At 50.0% G+C, this 19,525-nt stretch overlaps 1 protein-coding gene across 1 annotated transcript in view; it reads left to right on the top strand.

The window, feature by feature from the left end:
• Positions 1-1,610: 1,610 nt before the first annotated feature.
• The window catches only part of RAB43 (RAB43, member RAS oncogene family), a 30,620-nt gene continuing 12,705 nt past the window's right edge, over positions 1,611-19,525 (top strand). Inside the window, exon 1 of the mRNA XM_015542365.2 lies at positions 1,611-1,962. Coding sequence (XP_015397851.2) covers positions 1,759-1,962 — 204 coding nt within the window. The 5' untranslated portion in view covers positions 1,611-1,758. The remainder of the gene's footprint in view (positions 1,963-19,525) is intronic.

Genomic DNA, 19,525 nt, shown 5'->3' with positions numbered 1-19,525 from the left:
CCACCCCAAACCAATTCCAGGCAAGGCAAATGAAAAGGCCAGTTCAGTTCATCAGCCACTCATCCACCCCACCCTGCAACTGTTGACATTTTTCCTTCCTCTCCCGGTGCTTCCAGCAGCTAAGCCTTGGCTCAATCCAGCTCCTGGGCTCACCTTTCCCTTCCCTGTCTCCACCAGTGGCTGTGAGTAGCCACTCAGGGCTGGAGCAGATGTTATTTTCTAGAGTTCTAAGCTTTGACATGCCCCAGTTTCCCAGAGCCAACCCCAGCATGTGGAAGCCCTCCATCCCATATCCTGTCTCCTTCCACCTCAGGATGGAGGCTACTTCCTGCCACTCCAGTCTGATGTAATAAAGCTGGGCTCCCAGAATTGCTTTTCCATGGCACTTTGGGGGTTCCTGTCTGGCACTGTTGGGTATTTACCATGGGAGTAGAGTTCACACTGTTCCAGAACAAATTGCTCCTCCACCATCTCCATGGGTCTGCCTTTGCCTCCTCATCCAGTCTCTTCCCCACTTGGCCAGTAAAGCTGGTCAGGGATCCTCAAGGTACTGGCCCTGGTGGACTTGCCCTCTGTGGTCTCCTTAAGCCATGGAAAAGCCCTCTTTCCTTTTCTACTGGGGAGGGTATGGATTTTTGTCTGCTTTGTGGACTGAAAGGAACAAAGGCCCTAGAACAGTACCTGAACCATGGTAGGCATTAACCAAATTTATTGAACTAAGTAGAATTGGAGGGCAAGAGTGTTCTCAGTTCCCTCCCATCTTGGTGGTCGGGAAGCCCTTTGGGGGGATAGGTCCCATTTGATCTATTTTCAGCTTCTTATAGACATTTGGGTTCCATTTCTCCAAGGACCCCTGGTTTATGGACCATCTTGGCAGGAGCTGATCTGCCCTTCCATAGAGCTCCCCACAAACCTCCCATGTTCCTCTGCTCAGGCCAAGTGTTTGGTTCTTTTTGGCTGGGTCAGGCCCAAAGATCCTACCGTTGTCTGGAGCCTGTTCCTGACTGCTTCTGCGAGCGGGCTGACTAGCGGGACGGCGGGGGGCGTGACGAGTGCTGGGGGCGGTGCTGCGGGCGGAGTTAGGTTGTGGGAAGGCTTAGGAGCGGTGCTGAGGGGGTTCGTCCACCCGCCTAGGGCCGCGGCGAGCGCGCAGTCGGGTTGGGGGCGGGGCCGACAGCGATGCTGGGGACGGAGTCTGGCTGGGGGCGCGGCCAAGAACGGCGCTGCGGGCGGAGTCTGGCCGGGGCGGGGCTGAGAGCGGAGTCTAATCGGGGGTGTGGCTGAGGGCGGAGTCTGGCCGGGGCGGGGCTGAGAGCGGAGTCTAATCGGGGGTGTGGCTGAGGGCGGAGTCTGTCCTGCAAAGTGCTGAGGTTGGAGTGGGGATGGGGGGGGCCCGATGTGCTGAGGCTAGAGTCGGGCTGGGGCCGTGCGGGGGGCGGAGCCTGGCCGCGGCAGGGCTGAGGCCGGACCTGAGGGCCGGACTGGCCGGGAGCTAGCAGAGGGCCGGCCGCGAGCTTTGCGGAGGAGGGACCGGGCGAGTCCCGGGCGGAGCCTAGGCCGGTGGGCTACGGCCCGGCCGGGGGCGGGGCGGAAGGGCGGAGAGGCGGGGCCGGGGCGGGCCCGGGTTGGGGCCGGCAGTCGGCTGCACCCCTTCTTCAGGTGTTGCGGTGGTTCCACGTCGCCTGGCGGTCCGTAGCTTCCGTGAGCCCGGGCTGCCCCCAGCGTCCGGAGCGCCGGCCCTTCGGCTCCCGCGCGGCCATGGCGGGGCCGGGCCCGGGCCAGGGGGACCCGGACGAGCAGTACGATTTCCTGTTCAAGCTGGTGCTGGTGGGCGACGCGAGCGTGGGCAAGACGTGCGTGGTGCAGCGCTTCAAGACGGGCGCCTTCTCCGAGCGTCAGGGCAGCACCATCGGCGTCGACTTCACCATGAAGACGCTGGAGGTCCAGGGCAAGCGGGTCAAGGTGGGAGGCCCGGCCTGGGGTCGCCGCGCGGGGGATGGTTTGGCCTTCTCTGACTGCGGCGCGGCCGGGGCAACGACGGGCACTGGGGGTCGACCAGGGACCCCGGAAGGCGCGCTCCCCCAGCGGGGGCAGGGGCTGGTTCAACCCCAGACCGCAGCGAGCGCCCCGGATTGTTCTGAGGTTCTGACAAACCCCTTTCATTTCCCCTTACCCTTCCTCCTGTAGTAGCAGGCCTGGGCCTTAGGGTCTAGGTCAGGTTCAGTCCTCAGAGCGCCGGCCTTGGGGTGTGTGTGTGCGGGTGTGGGTGTGTGTGTTTGGGGATAGTGTGGGGGAGGAGTCCCTGCCCTCCCGAGCTCACACCCTGGGGGCACTTTGCTCCAAAATAACTTCGCCGGTGGAAGGCAGCAGAGCGCCTCGGAGTGCGGGGTATAGAAGGGCCCATGGTTGGCCTGACCCTTCCCCACCGCGATCGAAGGCCCTAGCTCGGCCCCGGGCTGGGAGAACCCGGCCAGAAAACTACCCCTTCCCCCCCCTCCACGACTAGAAAGGATCAGGAAGTAGTTGCTTCTAGGACCGGAGGGCCAAAACTTTTTGTCAGAATTTCCGGCCTGGCCACGCCTCCCTGCAGTCTCTTTGTGGACCTGGTGGTGGAACTTTACTCGACTAGGGCCAGCACTGGGTCCCCTCCCCCATCTGGAGTTTGATAGAAACTGAAAAGTTCACAGATACCGGAAGGTGGGGGAGAGGACCAAACTTTGGCAATGGCTCTGAATAGAAACAGCAGGATGTAGTTGCCACAATGTCCTGGCAGTGGTTTGATAAATAATATTTGTGATTAATGAATCAGAGTTTTCTTAACCTGGGTGCCAGCTCTCCCTAATAGAGTTAGGAGATCGTGGCCAGGATCGAGCATTGTTTTTGCCCAGTAACTTTACTTAACTGAGCTGTGCAGAAATCTTTTCCATTCTTTCATGGTTTTGAATTCACATGATCTCCAGGACGGCTCTTAAGAGCACCGGGTAGGGGCGGCACAGGGCAAGTGTTTTCTCCTGTTATCTCTGTGTTTTCTAGAAGATGAACCAGAGTACTGAAGTCCCTTGAGGCCTGATGCTCTGGTGCTTTGCGTCCCTGGGCCGCTGGAGCCCTGCTCATGTTTGCCTTTTGCCAGGGTACTTCGCTCTTTGTTTCTGCAGAATTGGGATAATTTGTGGGTGTTGCCTACCTCCTGTCTCTCCGTGGAGAAAAAGTAAGCCAACAAACTTTACATGACCACAGTGCCCCTAGAATGGATGTGCCAGAGGAAGCAGAAACTCCCTACCTGAAGCGTTTGTTGTTTGTTTGTGTGTGGTTGTTGTTTTTAAACAGTCTTTTCGGTTTCTGTGTGTTTTGGTTTCTTTCGGAGAGCAGAAAAAAGGAGCAGCGTGTGGCAGGCAGCTTTGAGTCATTATTTGGGACCACCCCTTTGGAGCAGATGGTGAGGGAAAGGGCTGTAGGATGGGTGGGGTGTGTCTCTGGATGAGTCTGTGCCCTGTGATGATGCCAGCAGCCACAGGGAAAGCGGAGTGCCTAAAATATAGGCATAAATAGCCGAGGTGTTCCTGTGAGCTGTCGGCCTTCTCCTGCACCCAAGTGTTTGTGGTGACTGGGTGCTGACGGTGGTCAAGGAGGGGGCAGTGTGTTCCTGTTTACCTGGTGTGATAACAGCCTGTGCCCCGGTGGAGCCCAGGGTGTACTGTGTACCCGGGCACAGGTTATGCAATGCAGCGCGGGCAGTTTGTGATTTCTTTTCCTTATGGTCACCTCCTCATTCAGAACAGTATGGGGATGGTAAAACCCCTCGGTAGTTACGACGGCTGTTGTGACTCACAACGTGGTAGTTGAGAGTCTGTTGTGTGCCAGCTGTTTTACAGCTGTGTGTGTGTGTGTGTTTAATGTTTATTTATTTTGAGAGGGGGAGGGGGCAGCGAGAGAGGGAGAGAGAATCTCAAGCAGGCTTTGCGCTGTTAGCGCAGAGCCTGACGTGGGGTTTCATCTCACGACTGTGAGATCCTGACCTGAGCCAAAATCAAGAGTCAGATGCTTGACTGCCTGAGCCACCCAGGCACCCCTACAGATGTGTCCTTATTAACCCTGTCTGGCATAGGACAGGCTTGCCCCAGGGCACACAGCAGGTAATGGTAGCAGTGGGAATTTTCTTCCACTGTTTCAGTCTCCACAGCACTGAGGTCTTTCCCCTTACACCAGACTGCTTCTTAGAATCTGATTGTTTGGAGTGGGAAAGTCTTTGGCAATTATTTATCTCTTCATTTTGTAGTCAGAGAAACCTGAGGCCCAGGATGCTAAAGAGGATTTGAATTAAAACTGAGCAAAAAAGACTACAAAAAACACAAAAAACTGTGAGCAGTAGTGGGTGGGGGACTTTTGGGGTTCTACTGACTCAGAAGGAGCAAGTCACTTTTGCTTTCTGAGTCTGTTTCCTCATCCATAAAACACCTAGGAGGTGTCTTTTTTTTCTCCCCTCAAAAAACTCACCAGGTTTATTAAAGTTTAATTTATGCTCCTTAAACATTTCCTATTTTAGGTGTGCTGTTCTGTCAATTTTGACAAACATATACAGTCCCATAATCACCCCCACAATCACAATATAGGATACTTCCAGCGACCCAGAAAGTTCCCTTGTGTCCCTTTGTGTCAGTGTCCTCCCTTCACCCCAGCCCCTGGCAATCACCGATCTGTTTTCTGTCCCTATAGTTTCAGCAATGTGATTTTAACTGGAACCTTTGGTGAGCTAGATTTTATTGTTATTGTTCCTGCAGAAAGTGTGTCCGTATCAGGGATTTAGTTTAAAACCTTTCCAGGGGCTGTTGGGGTTCCAACAAGCATCCAACATGATCTCCCAAACCTCCTCTCCGTGTGCCACAGGCTTTTGTTAGAGCTCCAACAACTCAGAGATAGATCACCCGGTGTTTTTCCAGCCCCTCTGAACGCCAGTGCTAGGCAGGGCAGCTGGGGTGGGGTACTGCTGCAGGGGTGAAGGGGGAAGGCCGAGGGGCTACAGGTTCTGGCTTCTCACCTAGCCAGAGTAATACTCCTTTTATCCACTTCTGTATTGAGGGTCCACTTGTTTCTATTTGACTGAAAAGTTCTGCTAAAAACTGTTTGAAATGTCACAGATCTAATCAGACTTCCTTATTTCTATAGTCACTTCCTGTTGCAACCACAATAACATCCAGACTCCTTACCTGAGGAGGTGGGCCCCCGTCTACCTGGGCTGATTTTATGTCCCTCCCTCTGTCCCTCACTTGCTGCTGTCTAGCCTTGCTAGCCCTTTCTGCCTTGGGGTCTTTGTATCTGTCCCCCTGCCTATCATACCGTGTTCCTGTATCCCCTTGCTGCTTCATTATTTGGCTCCCACTGCAAATGCCTTCTCTTCAGAGAGAGGCCTTCCCTGACCTTCTAGACCCTCTCTCCCATTACAGTATAAGTTCATAGCACTTATTAGGACTTGAAATTACCTCGTTTGTTGGTCCCCTCCTGTACGATGTGTATCAGCTCCTTGGAAGCACAGGGATCTAGTCTGCCTTATGGGCCTATGAGTCCCTAGCACATTGTTAAGACACATGATGTGCAGTACATGTTTGTACATTGATTTTTATTAATAGAGGGGAAGCTGAGGCCAAAATAAATGAAGTGACCAGCATGCCCAAGGCTACACACAAATCAGTGGCAAAACCAGGACTTGAGCCCAGGGTCTGCCTGGGTCCCAAGCCTAGTGCTTGTTTTCATACTCAACACCTCTCTGCCTCCCCCGCCCGCTCCCCATCTGAGTCCCTCTGAGTTCATAATAATGACCCTCAGAGTCTGCAAGTTAATGAATCTAGTAAAAATGCAGTTGCAGCCACCGCACTTTGAGACAAGAATGTGGACTTGGGCATTTCATAGATTTTTCAGTAATAAGGGTTGAAGCCTCAGTGAGTTCCAGCATGTTTGTCCACTAACAGAACATCTAGCCAGCCTTGAACAGCCCACAGAGCCTGCTGTGCTGGCTAGGAAGGCACCTTATGGGGTGACAGGTTCCTGTGCCCAACCTCATGGGGATTCCTGAGGTGCTGGCTATGCAGGTTGAACTTCAAGAGTGAACCTGGGGGCGCCATCTTGCACACCGTGCAGTCTCTGAAAGAGAGCACTGGCTTAGGAGTCTGAAGGTCTGAATCTTCCATCCAGCTCTGGCACAACCGTGGCGAATTCCTTTTCCCTTCTTGGAGCCCATGGCTTGCCTCCTCATTTTTGAGTTGGGACTAATGATCTTTGCTTGTTTCTTAGGGCTGTTGGAAAACTATGGACGTACTTAAAATAGTGTAAAAATTCCCCTTACATATTTTTGAATGGATGATCCATCCACGTGGTCCAGAATTTCAAAATTTCGAAGACATAAAAGGGCATACAGTTAAAAAAAAAAAAAAATCTCCCTTTGACCCCCAACTCTGTGGTGCCCTCTAAGAAGAGACAACCAGTGTTACTCATTTCTGGTCTATCCTGAAAGTGAGGTTGCGGATAAAATCAAGGAATTGCAAATATGAGGACTTACATTATTATTGCTGTTGTTACCATTTTTCCTCCTCAGAGCAGACAGGTGATTTCTTAACTCGCCCCTCCTCCACCCCTCACTCCCCGCCCCGCCCACCTCACTGTCCCCCAGGAAATCTCAGCCGGTTCTAAATCCTTAAAACATTCTGACCGCTCCTCTACTCTCTCTTATCTGGGACAATACAAAGGCCTGTTATGTAAACTCGTTTTGCAGATCACTGGGGACACAGGCCTCAAGTCCACACACAGAGGTTAGCCTTGTCGAATTGTACCCCCTTTATTCAGCTCTCTGTCGGGTTCACTCTCCCCTTGTTGGGGAGGTTGCCAGATCTCTCCTTCACAGAGGTAAAGTTTATGCCCTTGGGCCTGGGCCTCCAGATTTCAGGACCTTGGGCCTTGGCTCTGAAGCTTCCCCGGGCCCTACAAGTAATCTTTGTTTTTGTAGCCTGGCACTTCCAAAAGAGGGGGCAGGGGCAGGGAAATAGGCATTGCCTTTTAAAGTTTGCATCCTCGGTCCTTCCAATCGGGATTTTGTGGTTCGGATCAGGTGCTTTTCCTACTTGGGTCATATTGGTTGGACTTTTTCAGTTTTGATCAGAAATAGCAAAAGGACTGTTAGATAAGAAAGAAGTACTGGGTCGTGCTGGTTGTCCGAGGAAATCTGTTCTTGATGAGAATGACAGCTATCCCTGTTGCAAAATAAACCTTGCTGAGGTTTCTGACCGTCCTGAGGCAACACGTGTAGCGGAAGGACCGTGGAACGAGCTCCAGGAGCAGACCCACGCTGCTCCTTAAGATTTACCACCTTGGGGCGCCTGGGTGGCGCAGTCGGTTAAGCGTCCGACTTCAGCCAGGTCACGATCTCGCGGTCTGTGAGTTCGAGCCCCGCGTCAGGCTCTGGGCCGATGGCTCGGAGCCTGGAGCCTGTTTCCGATTCTGTGTCTCCCTCTCTCTCTGCCCCTCCCCCGTTCATGCTCTGTCTCTCTCTGTCCCAAAAATAAATAAAAAACGTTGAAAAAAAATTAAAAAAAAAAAAAAAGATTTACCACCTTAAAATCTTGGCTTTGCCACGTAGCCCTTTAGGCGTGTGATGTCACCTCCTCTTACCGGCTTCACCCTCAAACCCTGCAAACCCCTTCGCTTTAGGGACATGGCCCATTGCAGATCATCAGTAAATGGGTGCTGACGTTGGTATGGAAATCACCTGGGAGAGAGAGCGAGCGAGTGATGTGGCGAGTCAGGAAGCTTGGGTGCACAGCGGACCTTACGCAAGTCATTTCACTGATCTGTTACCCTGTCAGTGAATGCAGGAAGGATCCCTGTCTTACCTACCCATATGGGGTTTCCCCGTGGCCACCCTGTGAGAGAGACCCTCATCTTACAGAGCAGGACATGGAGGCCTGCGGGTGACAGATCTGAACAGAACTGAGCCTTCTGGCTCCCGGTGCTTCTGCTCATTGTTGGCCATGCCCTCCCCCACCCCCCGCCCGGTAGTACCCGCACCAACACCACACACACGCAGAAAGGTTGGGGAGGAATGAGTTCAATATCTGGGCTGTCATATATCACTTGCATTTCACACTCTTTGTGTGTTTTGATTAGCAGTACCGAAGCAGCATCCTGATGCCAGGTGCTTGTTACACAAATCCTTGTTAATTCAGATGAATTGGGTAAAGTGGTGCATTTGGCTGGTACGAACAAAAGAAAAAGCCCATCTTCTAGAATGGCTTACAGAATGCTGTCCTGTTGAACACATAGCGACAGAACCCAAGCAAGGACTGTTAGAGGATCCCTCCAGCCCGCTGGGAGGGATTAGTAAGTGAAGACCATTTCTCATTAGCAGCTCCTGTATATACACCACGACACACATGGACTTCTCTGATCTTACTTGCTCTACTGTGCTCGTAAGCCTCTGTTTCCCAGATTGGAAAGAGGCGAATTTAACCCGAGATGAGGTGTGTGAGCATCGGCGGTTCTTAGAGGTTTTCTCACCTATTCGTCAACGTTTGAGGTGACAGCATCCCAAATTTGGAGCGTGACTAAGGAGCGATGTGCCTGATTTGTAAAAAATAGCAACCCCAGAACCTGATGTGTCCACGGGTGCTGCGCCTTTCAAGAGTCTCCTTGAAAAATTGTACACGTATTTCCCAGATGTTTAACCAGCTGTGATGATCCTTATTCAAATTCTTCAGAATGTACAGATCTTTTTTTTTTAAGTTTATTTATTTATTTTGAGAGAGAGAGAGAGAGAGAGAGAGAACAAGTGAGAGAGGGAGAGACAGAATCCCAGTCTCCTCACTGCCAGCACAGAGCCTGATGTGGGGCTCAAACTCATGAACCATGAGATCATGGCCTGAGCCGAAATCAAAGAGTGGGACGCTTAACCGACTGAGCCACCCAGGCACCCTGCAGCTCTTACTTTTGGCAGGACTTTAAGGGATGTATTTGAACACCTGCCATAGTGTTAAGCAGTTCTTCAGTCCAAAACGAGGTCTGACTATAAAATCGCAAATCTGGTGTATGGCAGGCCAGGGGGCTTGCCCATGTGCCCTGATGGCAACTGCAGTGTGTGTTGGGCAGTGACAGGTCATTGGAGTGTGTCCCGTCTTGAGGCAACCGCTTTTTAAAGGGATGCCATTCATCCTTTTTTTTTTTTTTTTTTTTTTTTAAGTTTATTTATTTTGAGAGAGAGCACGTGCACATGAGCGGGGGAGAGGCCGAGAGAGAGAATCCCAAGCCGATGCAGGGCTCGATCCCACATATTGTGGGATCATGAGCGGAGTCGAAATCAAGAATCGGACGCTTAGCCAGCTGAGCCACCCAGGTGCCCCGGGGATGCTGTGCATCTTGATGTGAGAGGCTCACAGCTGATGGTTAGTGGGTTACGGTTGCTGATGGTGAGGATGTTGGACCATTTCACTGAAAAAAATTTTTCTTATAATTTCAAGCCAGGTAACCTCCACTCCTGCCATTTTCATGCCTGAGAAGGGTAAAAATCCAATAGTTTTTAAAATTAAAAATATTCCATTTACATTTTCTAATGAAAAACTTTGATTTTTTAAAATTTATTTAACTTGTTTTTTTATTCTTGGGTTTTAACTCTCTAATGGATACACAAACAGTAAGTGATTTCGTGATGAAAAAGTGGATCAAAGCCGTCAGAATAAACTTCAGTTCGCTAGCTCTGAATTGTGCATATCTTGCCATGTTTACGTGATAGATGAAATTACATAGAAAAAGATCAATTTTATGAAACACATGAACATTCTTTGAAATACATAGAAAAGAGTCTATTTTATTATTGAAACCACAAGGTAAATTAAATACCTCTGTGTGCACTCTGACTCTAGGGTTTTCTTTGGGTTATTTTCCCCAGAATAAGCCCTTGATACGTGCTGACTGAGTGAACGAGCAAGTAGTGAGAGGGAGGGAAGGGTAGAGAAGGAGGGAGAAGGGAGAGTCTTCTAAGTGGGAAAGGGTGACGGTGGGGCTCTGCTTGAAGAGTGGGGTTCACGCATCAGCTGAAGGGCTCCTGGCCAGGGAGGCAAGTTAAATGACTGATGAGAGCAGGAGACCTTACGGGGAACTCCATGTTTTGTTTTGTTTGATTTTATGACTTTTGAGAAATAGTACCACCACAGCACAAGTTGATGGGGAAAGTTTTATAGACTAGTTTGCTAAAAGGCCTGATCTCTTGGGACACCTTGGTGGCTCAGTCGGTTAAGTGTCCGACTTCGGCTCAGGTCATGATCTCACGGTTCGTGAGTTCGAGTCCTGCGTTGGGCTCTGTGCTGACAGTACGGAGCCTGGAGCCTGCTTCAGATTCTGTCTCTCTCTCTCTCTCCCCCCCCCCACCCCCCACTTGTACTCTGTCTCTCTCAAAAATAAATAAACACTAAAAAAAGTTCAAAAAACAAAAAACAAAGCCTGATCTCTTAAAATTTAATTGGCAAAGTTGGGCTAATTTGATGCAAAATGGTCACACAGTTGGTACTTTCAAGCCTAACATGAAAAACTCATTAAGTATTAAAAGGACTCCAAGCTATAGAATTCCCACTAGATTCTTCTTTTTACCAGTCAGGGTTTCCCCTGCCTCTGAGCAGGAGCGTGGTAATGGATGGAAGGCCGTGGCTATTAAGATGCTTTGGGGCAGTTTGCTCTGCGTGTGTGCACATGTGTGTAAACATCAACAGATTGTTATTTTGCTTTACATGAGTTGGCCTTACTGGACTAGCTTGTCTAAAGTAGCGTTCTACCAAGTTCCTTTAAAAAAAAAATCTTTAGGGGCGCCTGGGTGGCGCAGTCGGTTAAGCGTCCGACTTCAGCCAGGTCACGATCTCGCGGTCCGTGAGTTCGAGCCCCGCGTCAGGCTCTGGGCTGATGGCTCAGAGCCTGGAGCCTGTTTCCGATTCTGTGTCTCCCTCTCTCTCTGACCCTCCCCCGTTCATGCTCTGTCTCTCTCTGTCCCAAAAATAAAAAAAAAAAAAAAAAAAAAAAAATCTTTATTGGGGTGCCTGGGTGGCTTTGTCAGTTCAGCCTCTGACTCTTGATTTCAGCTCAGGTCTTGATCTCAGGGTCGTGAGTTCAAGCCCTGCGTTGGCCTCCACCCTGGGTGTGGAGTCTACTTAAAAAAAAAAAAATTCTTGGGGGGAACCTGGGTGACTCAGTCGGTTAAGCGTCTGACTTCGGCTCAGGTCATGATCTCACAGTTCCTGAGTTTGAGCCCCACAGCTGTGCTGACAGCTCGGAGCCTGGAGCCTGATTCTGTGTCTCCTTCTCTCTCCACCCCTCCCCTGCTTACACTCTGTCTCTCTTTCTCTCAAAAATAAATAAACATTAAAAAAAAATCTTGGGGTGCCTGGGTGGCTCAGTTGGTTAAGCGTCTGACTCTCTGGTTCAGCTCAGGTCACGATCTCACCGTTTCATGAGTTCGAGCTCTGCATCGGGCTCTTTGCTGACAGTGCAGAGCCTGCTTGAGATTCTCTTTCTCCCTTTCTCTCTCTGCCCCTCCTCTGCTCACATTGTCTCTGTCTCTCTCAAAATAAATAAATAAACTTAAAAAAAAATTGAAAAAAAGTCTTTACTGAGATATAATCCATATCCCGTAGAACTCCCGCATTGAAAATGTTCAGTTCAGGGTGGTGATGACGTGTACTCACAGAGTTGTATAACTGTCAGCACACTTAATTGCCAGGTATTTTCATCGCCCCAAGAGACACCTTCTACCTGTTAGCAGTCGCTCTTGTTGCTGCCTCCCCATGCCCCTGGCAACCACCTGTCTACTTTCTGACTCTATAGATTGCCTGTTCTGGACATTCTGTGTAAGTGGAACCCACAATGTGGCGGGTATTCCCGCATCTAGCTTCTTTCACTGAGCATAACGTTTTCGCGGTCTGCGTTCCTTTATATCCTTTACTTGCCTTACTTTTTTTCTTCCTACCACTTACCACCACCCCACATCACACGCTTTCTTGTTGGTTCCCAGGCCCGGGAGGGAATGTGAGCTCTGCTGTGTCCCTATTCCACTGCCCCCTCTCTGTTGTTGAACGAACTGGATGAAGCCTTCTGCCCTCACTGTTCAGTGACTGCCTTTTTCCACGTCACGAAGTACGTCTTTGCCTTTGGCGGATCCAATATTTGTCTGTCTCCCATGCTACCCTCTAGTAGTTGGGAAATCCATATACCCTATTTCTACTTATCTTGTTAAATGTTAAATGCGTATTCAAACTTATATTTTTCTACCTGCGGTCTAGAATCAGCATTTATTTCTTTGACCCTAAGAGTACAAGAACCTGGCACATTCTCCCTGCGTGTTTATTGCCTCCTCATCCCCAATTTCCACGTTGAAATCATCTAAAACTTGCGTGTCAGATCATTGTTGATTTTATTTTTTTGGCATTATGCATTAGATAGAAACAGTATGAAAATTCCTATACTTCTGAAGGCCTAAGGCATTTTTTAAAATGTCTCTCATAAGCTCCTTCTTGTCATTTTCCCTGTTCTCTCCTCCAAAGCTTGCATGGGACAGGAGCTGGAACTTAGGGTCTCTTCTCCACATCGCTTGCCTTCTCCTCCACTTTAACAGCGTTGTGTTCTGTTGTGTTGTATTCTGGACAAAACCTGGGCTCCACCTTCTGGCACAACGATTTCCTTTTGAGCTGTATCTGTTCTGATCATTCATCTCTCGGTTTCTTTATTTTGACAAATACGATTTTCGTTCCCAAGATCTCTAGCTGGTTTTTTTTCATATCTGTAATACCTTCATTCTGAGGTTGTTATTAATACTCTCATTTTCCCTGACTTTTTACTGTGACAACTTTCAAGCGTAACAGAAAGGGTGAAAGAACACAGTAAACCGCGAAACTGTCCTCCGCCTGAATTCAGCCACTGTTTGTATTTTGCTGTGTGCCTTATCTTTCTGTATATGTAATATAATTTTTTTAAAATTTATTTATCTATTTGGAGAGAGGGCGAGCACACCAGCAGGGGGAGGGGCAGAGACAAAGAGAGGGAGAGAGAATCCCAAGCAGGCTCCACACTGTCACCACAGAGCCCAGTGTGAGGCTTCAACTCACGAACTGTGAGATCATGACCTGAGTCAAAATCAAGAATTGGGTGCTTAACCGACTGAGCCACCCAGGCATCCCTCTTCCCTCTTCCTAATGACTGTCTTTCTTTCTTTTTATTTATTTATTTATTTATTTATTTATTTATTTATTTTTGTTTGTTTGTTTGTTTAAATTTACATCCAAATTAGTTAGCATTTAGTGCAACAATGATTTCAGGAATAGATTCCTTAGTGCCCCTTACCCACTTAGCCCATCCCCCCACCCCCTCCCACAACCCCTCCAGTAACCCTCAGTTTGTTCTCCATATTCATGAGTCTCTTCTGTTTTGTCCCCCTCCCTGGTTTCCCATCCCTTCCCTTATGTTGATCTGTTTTGTCTCTAAAGTCCTCATATGAGTGAAGTCATAGGATATTTGTCTTTCTCTGACTGACTAATTTCACTTAGCATAATACCTTCTAGTTCCATCCACGTAGTTGCAAATGGCAAGATTGCCGAGTGATACTCCATTGTAGATATATACCACATCTTCTTTATCCATTCATCTGTCGATGGACATTTGGGCTCTTTCCATACTTTGGCTATTGTTGATAGCACTGCTATAAACATGGGGGTGCATGTGTCCCTTCGAAACAGCACACCTGTATCCCTTGGATAAACACCTAGTAGTGCAATCGTAGGGATTATGGCTTTCTTAATAACATTGCTTTCTCTAGCTTATTTTATTGTAAGAATATAGTATATAGTACATATAACATATAAAATACATGCTAATTGACTGTTTATGTTATCTACAAGTCTTCCAGTCAACAGTTAAGCTATTAGTAGATACGTTTTTGAGAGTCCAAAGTTACCCCCAGATTTTCGACTGCCCAGGGGGTTGGCGCGTCTAACCCCCACATTGTTCAAGGGTCAATTGTATTTCTATAATAGCTTCTACTGTCTAGCCGATTTTTAAGCTTTTCCAACTTTTCTCCCAAATGTCTTTTATAGTGTGTTTCCTCTTTGAACCACAGTCTAGTACAGGCTTGGTCCAGAACAACACCTTGCTACCTTTTTTTTTTTTTTTTTTTTTATGATACTGATTTTTTTTTTTTCTTTTTTAAGATTCGCTCCCTGGATTTTTCTTGTGGTTTCCTTGGGGCATCTTTGGACTTGTCCCTTTGTCTCCTGTATTTCCTGTAAACTGGAGATTGGGTTAGAGGCTCACTTTGGCTCGGGTGGGATGGTTTGGGCAAGAATGAATCATAGGTAATGTGTGCTGCCCATTTGCACCATGGCAGGCAGTACCAGCTGCCAGGTTACCCCCTGGTACTGATGCCTTCTTTGATCACTTGGTGAGGGGAGTGCCTGCCAGATTTCTCTGTTCACGTTTATTGTTAAAAGATTCCTTTTTGCTCTTAGCTTGTTTCTTGGGGGATCACTTCAGAGCCATGGCCTTGACCTGGCCTTTTCTGCCTAGAGCAGCAGACAAGATGAAATGGGATTGAAAGGGAAAAACGCCTAACGTTTAGAAGGTACTCTGCCCAGCTTAATTACAGTTGTTGGTAGAATTTACCATCTGACACCCTGAGACACCAACTGCATATCGGGGAGATCATTAAATGGAGACTCATTCATGGGTTATCCATCCATTCTGTAACTACCTCCTCTTTCCCCAGGTGCCGTTCTAAGCTCTGAAGAGAAAAAAAGGGGAATAAGAGACAGTCCCTGTTCTTTAGGAGCTCACATCTGGTTGGGGGAACAGATATGTAAACAGATAGCTAGCGTGCAGTGCTGTGAATGTTGCTACCCAGTTTCTGAACCCAGAATTGGAGCATGTGGCCTGACAAGTAAGTATGTGTGTATTTATTGTGGCCACAAGACCAAATATGGAAAATTAGGACCGGGACGCCTGGGTGGCCCAGTCGGTTGAGCCTCTGACTTCAGCTCAGGTCATGGTCCCCCGGTTCGTGAGTTTGAGCCCCACATCGGGCTCGCTGCTGTCAGTGCAGAGCCCTCTTCAGATCCTCTGTCCCCCTCTCTCTGCCCCTCCCTTGCTAGCGCTCCCCCCAAAATAAATACATATTTAAAAGAAGAAGAAGAAAAGAAAATTAGGACTGTTCCCACAAAGCAGGGCCCTGTGGTTGCCATGGCTGTCCTAGGGGTGTTGGCTGAGTGCTGCAGGGCCACCGAGGAGGCAGCAGTCCGCTCTCCCCAGGGTTGCAGAGGCAGGGAGTTTCAAGCTTAGGTAGGCCCTGGAAGATGAGTCAGTGTCCCATTGAGGAAAGAGAGAAGGGGCTTTGCTACCAGAGCCACATATGCACAAAGCCATGGAGGTGTGGGAGAGGAAGTGTAGGTGTTCGTCCAAGTCCAAAGTGGCTGGAGTGTGTTGGGGTGGGGGCAGGGATGAGCGTAAGGAGGGGGCTCAAGACCAGACTTCTGAACATAGAAGGCGCGTCAACGGTGTCCTGAGGGCTGTGGGAAGCGTTCTCTGGAAGACCCACTGTTTGTCCCTCAGGGTTGATGCGGGCGGGAGGCACAATCAGCTGTGGCTGAGTGGAGGGGCGCCCAAGGGGTCAAGGCCGAGCGGGTATCCCTGCTTGGTGCACTCTCCATTAACCCTAGTGGCAGGGCACTGGAGGGACACCTTGAGGGAAGGCAGAGCTCAGTTTGGGACGTATGGCATACAACCCTTCTGTGGGCTGAGTCCTTGCTGCTGAGGAAGTTTGGAAAAAGAGAAGCCGGTGGGCTTAAGGGAATTACTGTCGAGGCAGTGAGGGCTCTACCAGACCGTTTACCCAGAGAGTCTGAGCTTGTGGCCGTGGCTTTAGGAATGCTGCCGTTGCTTGTTCTCGGCCTTTCCTGGGAGGCATGGGTTGTTGCCACAAGGAGCCAGCAGCCCACCCTGTTTGTTATGGGCTCTTCCTGGCCTAGCGGGGGACTGCCTGATCACTGAATCAGGTGGGGGGGCCTCCTGGCACCCTGCTTGGGTCAGGTCCCTCTCTGTTTCCCCGCAGCACCTCAAAGGGCCTGTGAGTGCAGTTTGGTGGCAGCAGGGAAGGGGGACGGGTGGGGGGAAGGGCTTGGGTTGTGCTGGATGGTCTCCGCTTCCCTGTGAGAAGGAGGAGGGGCGTCCCTGGGGAGCCAGTGGCCCTTTGCTAGCGACCGAGGCAGGACTCATTGGTCAGAGGCTCTGGTCTTTTTCCCACGTCGTGCCTTTTCCCCATGCAGACTGTTCAGGAAGGGGTTTGACTGATTCCTGCAGGAGGTATGAATCATCAGTGAGGTTTCTTGGAAGAAAGAAAACAAAACCAAACCAAACAAAGCATTTAAGGTTTGTGGAGGAGCCATACACAGTAAAGGTCATGGGGTTTTAGAATCAGACCAGGCTTTTCTGCCAACGGCTTCCCTGTGACCCTTCGACCCCTGGTGTAGAAAGTCATAAACCTTCTAGAGCTGTCGTGAGGATGAGATGGACTGGCAGATGTGAGCAGTAACACTGGTGGTGCCTGATGTTCTCGAAGCACGTTAGAACCCTTCCTGCGCCCCGTGCCCCCCGCAGCCCTGCAGAGGGGGGCTGGTTGCTGCTCCTCCCAAGATCCTGGTGAGGAAATACCGACTCCAGGAAGCTACTGAACCATCCTTGGCCCCTCGGCGGATGGAGAACGGGAACCCGAGAGTCCTGATGGCTCTTTGACCTCAGACTACGGGTAACCTGCCGAGGAGGGCTGCGTTGTAACAGGGGATGAGAACTCTGTGACGCTGGGACCTGGAGCAGCTGTGTTTAGGGGGCAGGAGGAATCTGGACTGAGGAGTCCGTCCCCAGTGCTCACTGCCCGCCACAGAGGAGCCATCTGTGTTCAGGGCCACGTTGCTTGCCCTTCCCTGTCTCGCCCTTGTCTCCCTCACTCGGTGTCTGCCCTCCTGCTGCCTGTCTTCAGCTAGCATACTGGATGTTTGGCAGCACGTCACTGTCGCTCCTGACGGCACACCCGTGTCTCGATCGTGGCTGGTTGGCAAGCCCCAGGCCACCCTCTTCCCTGGAGGACTGGGGCAGAAGTGACAGCAGCTGGCTGGAGGAGTGGCCTGCAGACTCCACCTCCTGGTTCGACCCCCCACATCCCAAGACATGACGAAAAATAACTCAGGAACTCATAGTTGGGTCAGTCTGACCAGTTTTCAGAGTTTTGTCCTGAGAACTCATTTTCCCAGGGTCCTTTTCTACTCTGAAGTAGCAAGGAACTTTGCGTCGTCTGTTCCGTCATGCAGGAGAAAGACTGTTCAAATAAAATCTTCTCTTTCCACTGGAGGAGACAGTGCTAGACATAGGTTTTGGGAACTCAACCACTAGCAATGCTTTTAACCTAATGAGCAGAACTGATTTTCCACTGGGGCACATGTGAACTCACTCCTTGGGGACAGCCGGCACAGATCCCTGGAAAGCAGCTTTAGCCCCACTGGGCCTGTTGTCCCCCTCTTGTCCCCTCTCACTGCCCCAACTACCAGGACTTGTCTTCAGAAAGCTTCCTTTATTGTTGAGTACCTGGGTCTGTGCCAGGTTGCTGGTAACACAAAGAATAGATGGGGTCTCTCCCCTCAAGAGCCCATTCTTTTTTTTTCCCTAAGTTTATTTATTTTGGGAGAGCAAGAGTGAGCAGGGGAGGGGCAGAGAGAGAGAGAGAGAGAGAGAGAGAGAGAGAGAATCTCAGGTAGGCCCTGAACTTTCAACATGGAGCCCAATGCAGGGCTTGAACCCACAACCCATTGAGATCATGACCTGAGCTGAAACCAAGAGTTGGACACTGAAATGACTGAGCCACCTACGCTCCCCTAGAGCCTATTCTTGATGGCAACAGACAGACTTACAAACCTAGAGCCCCAGACAGACAGCCCTAGGCCAGTTTTCCACTAAGAAACCTGTTTGTGTGTGTGTGTGTGTGTGTGTGTGTGTGTGTGTGTGTGCCTACAGAATGGTCATTTGTTAGTTTTTTGTTTTTTTTTTTTTTGATTTGCTTTAGGCAGGATTTCCTTTTCTGTTGTCTTGCTACTTTTTTTTTTTTTTTTTTTTTTAGTTCTTTATTTTGAGAGATGGAGATGGTGAATGGTGGAGGCATAGAGAGAGAGGGAGACAGAGGATCCCAAGCAGGCTCTGCGCTGTGAGCGCGGAGCCCAACACAGGGCTCCACCTCTTGAAACCCTGAGATCATGACCTGAGCCGAAACCAAGAGTCAGACGCTTCACTGACTGACTCACCCAGGCACCTCAGTCTTGCTGCATTTTATGTTCCTTGCCTGGCCCCCAGGGCACCTTCGTTTGGGACAGTTGAATGAAATGTTGAACACAGTCTGCCGTGGGTGCTGTTACAGAAGCAAGAACCAGGATGCTAGGGAGCCAGGAAGGAAAGAAGAATGAATTCCCCTCTGGGCTGGGGCCTAGGCCTGTGTGTCAGGGAGAGCTCTACTAATCAGATGACTTCTGATCTGGGGTCTTGAAGGTTAGGTAGGAGTTCACCAAAAGGTCAAGATGAATGCCATCTATCCTAGAAAAGGAAGATAAAGGTGTCGTCCCTAGTGACTCAGAGGGACAGTGTAAACTAGGACTCATTACACATGGAGCTTAGGAGAAAAAATAAGCGTCATCCCTCATCCTGAGACTGCTTCCCCCCACTGAGGCTGTGATCAGTGTGCCCGAGCCCTCCTGTCACCAGGGTGGAAGAAGGACCTGATGAAACCCAGGACTCTTGCAGCCTTGGAATCCCTACCCCTTGCCCATTTGAAACTTACCTGACTGACCCCTGCTGAGTGGGAGTGGGGGCAGCCTCCCTCTTCTGAATGTACATGCTTTGGGAGCCCTTCTCCATCCTAACTGGGCTGCCCTCCTGCCCTCTGTGCCTAGCAGATGCTTCTGAATGTCACTCCAGATGTCAGCAGCCCCGAAAGTTTCACCTGAAGTTGAATGTAAGATGTGGAGGCCTGGCTGGGGAAGGTAGGAGAGGCTGGCAGTGTGCCAGGTGGGAGGTGGGAGAGTGAGGGAGGGCAGGCTGAGACCTAACCCACAGGACAAAGTCCCTATCTGTCAAGTGAGCGTGCGTGCAGAGGACTTCCGGTGAGTGGGGTAGTAGTTTCAACTTGGCAGATGTTCTCTTGGCTTCAGGCTGATTATGGACTTGGGGTAGGATTCCAGGCTAACTCCATGGTTAGCTTTCCTAAGCCAGGCCCTGGAGCCCAATCTGCTAGATGGAGACCTGGCAGGGCAGGGTGACAAGGCTTTAAGGGCAGACAGGGTGCTCATCCGCCCAGCATGTATTAATCGAGGACCTTCTTCATGCCAGAAGGCTCAGCCAGTTAAGAGTCTGACTCTTGGTTTAGGGTCAGGACATGATCTTACAGTTCATGAGTTTGAGCCTTGCATTGAGCTCTGCACTGACA

The sequence above is a fragment of the Panthera tigris genome, chromosome A2 (genome assembly GCF_018350195.1).
Source record: "Panthera tigris isolate Pti1 chromosome A2, P.tigris_Pti1_mat1.1, whole genome shotgun sequence".
In the NCBI taxonomy this organism is placed as follows: Eukaryota; Metazoa; Chordata; class Mammalia; order Carnivora; family Felidae; genus Panthera; species Panthera tigris.
The sequence above is the reverse complement of the archived record's forward strand: the minus strand, read 5'-3'. Positions and strand labels throughout refer to the sequence as shown.